Source organism: Nicotiana tabacum, chromosome 16 (assembly GCF_000715075.1).
Source record: "Nicotiana tabacum cultivar K326 chromosome 16, ASM71507v2, whole genome shotgun sequence".
In the NCBI taxonomy this organism is placed as follows: domain Eukaryota; kingdom Viridiplantae; phylum Streptophyta; class Magnoliopsida; order Solanales; family Solanaceae; genus Nicotiana; species Nicotiana tabacum.
Genome location: NC_134095.1, coordinates 24,015,412 through 24,023,204, shown reverse-complemented (window position 1 = coordinate 24,023,204; position 7,793 = coordinate 24,015,412). Strand labels below are relative to the sequence as shown.

Genomic DNA, 7,793 nt, shown 5'->3' with positions numbered 1-7,793 from the left:
AACAAAAATTATTGTTGCGACAAAATTAGTTTTTTGCCAAGAATATCCGTTGTTGCTAAAGAAATTGGCGGTAAAGTTAATAATCTGTTATCAAGACTTTTAGCAACAACTATTATTGTGGTAATAATTACTTTTTTTTTCAACATATTCTCTAGTACTACTTTGGCAACAATTTATGTGGTGTTACTAAATACACAATTCATATATTCTTTAAATTTTCACAAATACATGTAGAGATAATAAATTGTAGTTTAATTTATATATATATATATATATATATATATATATATATATATATATATATATATATATATATATATATATATATATATATATATTTATAAATAAAGCGTCTATACATAAAATTGATGCAGTGGATATACTAACTTTCAACAGCTAAATAATCCTAAAAAGTATATCTTTACTTACAAAACAAACAAAAGTATCATATATCCAAGGTCCTTAAGTTCTATTCTAATAGTAACCCAAAAAATAAATCTTCTTCCACCAGCTTGTGCACTACATGAACCGGATGTCAGGAATGCTACTCATCCTAAAAAGAAAATAAATATAATTAGATTTTGATAAAAAGAAGCAATAAAGTACAAATGTAAAAAACGAAATAGTGGAAGCTTATTTTACTGCAACAACTTACAACAACAATAACAATATACCCAGTATAATCTCAATTTACCCAGATCTTACCCCTATCTTGTGAAGATAAAGAGGCTGTTTGGGAAGCCATGTAAAAGCAACACAAAAAATATCAAGATACTAAGATGACCAAAATGACTCCGTAACAGGAAGAATCAACCTGAAAAGAGCTTAGTGGAAACACAACATTAACTTAAAAATCACTCTCAGAAACATGGTTGGGAATATTAGATTAATAATGCACGACCAAGAGAAAGAAACAATCACCCACAATCTAGATTATGTGCAAAGGTAAAGTGCATCATGACTGAAAGCACTCTTGATTTAATGCTTATTTCAAACTATTTGGTATTTGGTATGGTTATCTTTTTTCCTTTTTTTCATTTTCCACAGCTAGGCAGGAAGTTATATAATTCTGTTCACAAACAACTTTTGTATATTTCAAGTCATCCTCCCATAGGTATTCAGACCAAAAGTCTTCTTGAAACCAAATACTTAAGAAAAATTAATAATATATTTTAATGAGGAATAGCTGCAACAACTTAAGAAAAATAGGCATGTAAGCAGTGTAAGCTTGATTAAAATACTCCCCAAAATAAAATTGCATCAGAACATACTAAATATTCCCAAAGATACAATACTATAGTCGGAAAAAAATTTAGACAAAGATTGATTTATTCAAATAGATTCATTTGCATATACAGCTACAGGGCCTACTGCTACTGTTCTATCCGGTGGAATAATCACCTTCAACTTTCCATTGTCACTATCTTTCCGTTTCTTTTGAACTGAAAGCCCTGTTGTCTTCCCCCTTCCCTTTCTCTTTTTTCCTTCGGCAACATAGGAAGATATTTAGGTATATAGCAAATTAAATCTATACAATCAAGAGATTTTAAAGGGCTAGAATTTTAACAAATGAAATAACTTACCTGGCTTTAAATTTGAAACTACATCGGTAGCAGATTAAGTATTACTAGAAACATGCACATTTATTGTCATGATAGGCTGTAACATGTTAAAAATTATATTATTGGACATTAGCCAAATGAAAAAGTGAAGGCAGCAAAATAATAAGAAAAAAATAAGATATGTTCAGAAAAATGAGAAACAAATAAATTTACAAAGAAAAAATCACAAAAAATAAAATATAAAAGGAGTAGTAGAAAGTTGAAATTAACCATTTCGGCAGGGTGATGGATAGAAGTCGTGTGAAGAAAGCGATTGAAATAAGCAAAGTAGTCTTGAGGACTAGATGAAGATCACAACCAATCATCATCCTCGTTTTCATTATCTTCTTCCTCGGAAAGATATTCTTCATCAGTTGCAGAATTATTAAATTCATCCTCATTTTCATGATCAGATTCATCCCCAACTTCTAAATCTACTTCTTCCTCATTATTTAGAGAAGGTGCTTCAACACTCACTCCATCAATATCTTCTCTTTGTATTATTATGACATCATTGTTCGATTCTGCTTGAAGGCTTGCTTCTTCCCTTTCAACCAAGTCAATTAATTGATATGGCTCCGCTTCTTCTTCTTGTTCGGGAATATCATACAAATTTCGTGGTCTTACCCTTACCACAACATTTCTCACTTTGACCATGTTTAACATAATACACAGATTGAGCCTGCGAGCCTAAAATGAATGGATCATTTATGTAATGGAGTCGTGTCACATCTACACGTATGAATCCATATTCATCCCTTTCGTAACCTCTGCTTTGACTTCGACCTTGTGGAGGAACTTCAAACCAGTCACACTTGATAATATGACTGAATTACCCATATAGTGGATATCTAAAATCTCTCTTATCTTTCCATAATAATCAATATTTTTTGTATGTTCATCACTCTTTACAACTACACCACTATTTTGGGTTTTCAAATATAGCTCAGATTCTATTGTTTGAAACCTAAAACCATTTAAGATATATCCTTTATGGCAATAAACACAATTATCCGGAAGTCTTGCCAAAGCTAACAATTCATCGGTAACTCGACCATCACCATTCTCTTTTAACTGGACCACCTATAATATTTGTGTGCAAAGTCAAAAACTTTAATACTCCTTATGAAAGTAAAATTCAAAAATTATCCTAAATAAAAATAAACTAGCATTAAATGATATAGTTTACCTTTTCTTCAAACCACAAAGGAAATTCCTCCTTGTGCCTCTTGGCTATATTTCTATTTTTCTTCTTTGCCAATATATCTAGATGTTCTCTATGGATTGGAAAGATTTAGAGAAAAATAAAGAATATTACATCATACTCGATAAAGGTATTCATAAGAAGAAAAGGATGTAACTAAATGAAAAGTTATCTTACTCAATCCAAGGTCTGACCTCCTCACAATTTTGGAGGATATAAAAATGAGCTTGGTTGATTTCAAGATTACTTAAGCTTTTCCATTCACCCCCTGCTAATGACTTACCATGACAGTTAAATATGGACAAGCCATTGGGATTTATGTTGGGAGAATCAAAATTTCTATCCGGACGACTTTGCTTTGTCTCCATATCAATCAAATATTTAGAACAAAATACCATACACTCCTCCGCAAGATAGCCCTCGACAATTGATCCTTCAGGGCGAGCTTGGTTGCGTACATAACCTTTTAACGTGCGCAAATATCTATTAAGTAAAGATAAATTAGTTTTGTAACGAATTTCTTCTAAAAGAACAATTGAAATAAGTAAAAATCTAACCTTTCAATGTAATACATCCATCGATATTGAACATGACCACCCATTTTTGCCTCATTTTCCAAATGAATTACCAAATGAATCATAACATCAAAGAACGTTGGCAGGAACACACGTTCTAATTTACAAATTGTCGTCCGTATGCTTTTATCTAGTTTCTCTAACCTTTCCACATGCAACTCTTTAGTGCACAATCGCTGAAAAATAATGACAATTCAATTAAGGGATCATATGCATCCTTTGGCAAAATTCCTTTGATGATAAGTGGAACAATACGCTGAAAAAGGATATGATGGTCATGACTTTTAAGTCCAAATATTCTACCTTCATTAATATTGACACAACGACCAATGTTAGAAGCATAAGCATCAGGAAACTTGACTTCTTTGATGAGTTGACAAAATTGAATCTTCTCAGCTTTAGACATTGTATAGCTTGCCGGAGGAAGTATGTACTTATCCCCACTTTTTATTGGATGAAGGGGCTTTTTAATTTTCATCTCTTGTATATCCAATCGAGATTTCAATGTGTCCTTTGTTTTCCCTTCTATATCCAATAGAGTTCCTATTACACTTTCACTAATGTTCTTTTCAATATGCATCACATCCAAATTATGTCTCAACAATAAAGTCCTCCAATATGGGAGTTCAAAGAATATACTTTTCTTCTTCCAATTGTCACATCTTTTGGTATCTCTTTTTCTTTTTCTTGTGCTACCACCAACTAACCCTTATGAAGATGTATTAAGTTGTGCAAGAACATCATCTCCACTCAAAGCTTGTGGTGCAAGTCTTTCTTCCTTTGTATTATCAAAAGAACTTTTATTCCGGCGATAAGGATGATTTATCTCCAAGAACCTACGATGACCCATATAGCAATGTTTTCGACCATGTTTCAAGTAAATGGAACAAGTATGTACATGACAAACTGGACAAGCTAATTTACCTTTAGTGCTCCAACCGGATAACATACCATAAGCTGGAAAGTCATTAATCGTCCACAACAAAGTAGCACGCAAGTGAAAATTTTGTTTCTTAAAAGCATCATAAGTCTCAACTCCACTCTCCCATAAGGTTTTTAAATCATCAATCAAGGGTTGGAGGTATACGTCAATATCCATACCAGGACTTTTTGGTCCAGGAATAAGTAAGGATAATAAAATATTAGATTGTTTCATGCATATCCATGGGGGGAGATTGTATGGAATTAAAACTACTAGCCACATGCTATAGGCATTACTCATCGAACCAAAAGGATTAAAACCATCTGAAGCAAGCCCAAGTCTTACATTACGTGGACCTGAAGCAAAACTTGAATGTTTTTCATCAAAAGTTTTCCACGCCAATGAGTTAGCTGGATGCCTTAATACTCCATCATCAACTCTCTTATTTTTATGTCACCTCATATCTTCCGTGGTTTATTTTGTCATAAATAATCGTTTTAATCTTGGTATCAAAGGAAAGTATCTAAGAATCTTTCTAGGAATTCTTTTATTTCTCTTATTCAAATTTCTTAAAGCAACTTCATCATCAATATCTTCTCCTTTTTTTACTATCCATCTTTTTTCACTACATTTAGGGCATTGCTCAAGATCAGCATATTCCTTTCTATATAAAACGCAATTATTAACACATGCATCTATCTTCACATAATCTAGACCCAAATCTTTTATGATCTTTTGAACTTCATAAATAGAATTAGGGAGCATATTTCCTTTGGGAAGAGCATCACTCAGTAATTTCAACAAAGAGTCAAAAGAAGTATTACTCCAGCCATGTAGATACTTCATCTGAAAAAGACGCATTACAAATGAGAGTTTGGAGAACTTTTCACAATCTGGATATAACTTTTGCTCTGCATCCTTTAATAACCTATAGAAAGTTTTAGCTTCTGTATTTGGCTCTTCGTACCTAGACTCAATGGTCTCATCAAACTCATGATTATTAGAGGGAACACCACGATACATGTCATGCAACATTTCAAAAGTGCGAGCATCGTCATTCCCTAAATTTGAATTTGTATCAGAATTTGTTTCTTCTTCTGAAGATGAATCCGGCTCACCATGATAAATCCACCTATCATAGGTCGGATCTATTCCCCACCTAACTAAATCTGTCTTAACCTCATCGCGTGATTTTCTAAGCACATTATTACATTTAATGCATGGACACTGGATTCTTACACCAACCTCAGGATTAGAAAATGCAAAGTTTAAAAAATATTCCACACCATTCAAATATTCCGGTAATGTCCTATTCTTAATAAGTAGCCAATTCTTATCCATCATATACTTACCTACAATGAAATATAAAATAAAAAATGTAAAACTATATAATTTAAATTGTAAAACTATATAATTAACTTTCTTTCATAAGTTCACTACTACATAATACAGGAAGTTCACATCCTAATGATTTACTTTGGATGTAGTTAAATATTCAAGATAATTGGAACTTAAAAGGAGTGATGAAGTATGATGATAGACAGATAATACCAAGAATTCAAATATGTGATATGCAACATAGAGTTTCCAGTACTAATTAGTTTTAAGGACCAATAAGTAGGTTCATTCTGTTAACTCCAAAACCAATAGAAAACATGTGAAGTCCAAGTATCACATAGTCACACTTCCATAAGCTCTAGTATTACACGTTTTGACTTATTATCTAAAATAGAAATTAGAGAAAGTCTCTATATTAGAAAATAGTTAAAATAAAAGCATATAATTTAAACTAATAGCCACTGAAGCAAAGGAAGATGAGTAGCATCTTGAAAAAGTAATAACAAAAAAAAAGATAGCAAGTGAAAAAAAAAGAATCTGAAGTTACTAAAAATTAAACAATAGATCTGCTACTACTAAAAGAAAAGAAACTCTAGATTTTAGCTTTGATAACTAAAACTAAGGAGAATAAATAGTTTCTATTTTAAGCAAAGCATGTTTGATTAACTAAAAATTTAAATTGATTCCATTAGGCATGGTAAGTTGAGCTGTTTGATGACATGTTTATGTGGGACTTCTTAAACAGACTTGATATCTCTTTGTTTGTTTTTCTGCATCCTTACAAGGGCACTTTAGTTCAAGATTATGGGAAAAAGCTGATATTTCCCCAAAGTTAAAAGTTGAAGAGACATATCAGCTGTGAGTTTTCCATATCTAGTGCAAACTTTTTCTTTGAAACTCTCCAGCTTCCATGACAAGCCTTTATAACTCTTGTCTACATCACAAACATATACAATTCTTTCTTTGAACAGGACAACCATATCAAATTCTTATTCACTTGTTATTTTTCAAGAGTAGACATATACGTTTTTTGTAAAAAAATGTGTATTGTTTTATATCCTTGGCAAACCAATTACACTGTTCTATGGCCAATTTTTGCATTCACTTTGGGGCGCCTCTGAAGCTTTTGGATGTTTGACTCTTTTTGTGGTATTAATGGCTGCACTTGGTTTCACAATAAATTGGGGACTCCCATTTTTCCGGATGAAACAAAGAACAGATAAAGGCACCAATCTTTATCAAATTCGGAGAAAAAGTAGAAAATAGCCCATATTGTAAATCATCAATCCCAAATCTCACTCTCACACCATTAATTCCCCCAAAAAAGAACGTCAAATAGCATGACCATGAAAAAAATTAAGAAAATTATATAGAAAACACTCACTATAACAACCAAGAAAAGATCAATGACATCTCATATTACAAAACAATTCAAGGAAATCCTAGTAAACAATCATTGACTAGTGATTAAGGTATCACAAATTAAGAAGAATGATACGATTAAACTAAATCAAAAGCAGAAAGCAATAGATATTGAGAAGAAACGAAATCAAAAGCGAGAACTCACCAGATTTTGGGTTGAACACAGCGGAAGAGATCAAAAAATCGAACACTCAGATGCAAGAACTTAGTTTAGATAATGAAAAGAGAAAACCTAGATGCAGTGGAAACTAAAATTGAGCGCTAAAAAGTTGGAAAAAAGTAATAAAATAGGGAAATCTGTTTTGGCGCGTTTGTTTTGGCGGAAAACTAAAAGTGATTTACTAAATTTTTGGCCACAACTCAATGGAGTTGTTGAGAAAATTTTATGTAATAGCAACAACTAATATTTGTTATTGCCAATTATTTTTATATTTTATATTTATTATATTACTCCTAAAACAAAGTAACGAGAATCTAAAATATTTGGTAACAAGAAAAACCTTGTGGTTAAAAATTTTGTGATACAACAACAATCTAATTATATTGTTGCCATTTATTAAACTTAGCCAACAACCATATTATTGTTGTTAAAAAGTCGTTGCTAACTTATATATATTTAAAATTTATTATATTGTTTGTTAAATATGGCAATGATATTAAAACTTTTGCTAACAAAAAAATTTTTGTGGGTAAAAATTCTATGATATAGCAACAACTAAATAAAGTTGTTG

The 7,793-nt window shown here is 31.6% G+C and overlaps 2 protein-coding genes across 6 annotated transcripts; both read right to left on the bottom strand.

The window, feature by feature from the left end:
• Window positions 1-356: 356 nt before the first annotated feature.
• On the bottom strand, window positions 357-7,464 carry LOC107769589 (uncharacterized). 5 transcript variants are annotated; one of them, XM_075232646.1, is made up of 8 exons: window positions 7,208-7,464; window positions 3,684-4,216; window positions 3,363-3,556; window positions 2,983-3,288; window positions 2,791-2,878; window positions 1,584-2,684; window positions 706-1,484; window positions 357-553 (listed from the first exon to the last, which is right to left on the bottom strand). In XM_075232646.1, the coding sequence occupies exons 2-6, from the start codon at window positions 3,726-3,728 to the stop codon at window positions 2,334-2,336; spliced, it is 984 nt and encodes a 327-aa protein (XP_075088747.1). In that variant the 5' UTR covers window positions 3,729-4,216; window positions 7,208-7,464; the 3' UTR covers window positions 357-553; window positions 706-1,484; window positions 1,584-2,333. The 5 variants fall into 5 exon arrangements, with proteins under 5 accessions (XP_075088747.1, XP_075088751.1, XP_075088752.1 ...); XM_075232650.1 differs by lacking the exon at window positions 7,208-7,464 and having other exon boundaries at window positions 1,584-1,659; window positions 1,833-2,684; window positions 3,684-7,201; XM_075232651.1 differs by lacking the exon at window positions 3,684-4,216.
• On the bottom strand, window positions 4,090-5,643 carry LOC142170178 (uncharacterized). The gene is made up of 2 exons (XM_075232015.1): window positions 4,932-5,643; window positions 4,090-4,658 (listed from the first exon to the last, which is right to left on the bottom strand). The coding sequence occupies exons 1-2, from the start codon at window positions 5,641-5,643 to the stop codon at window positions 4,090-4,092; spliced, it is 1,281 nt and encodes a 426-aa protein (XP_075088116.1).
• Window positions 7,465-7,793: the final 329 nt, after the last annotated feature.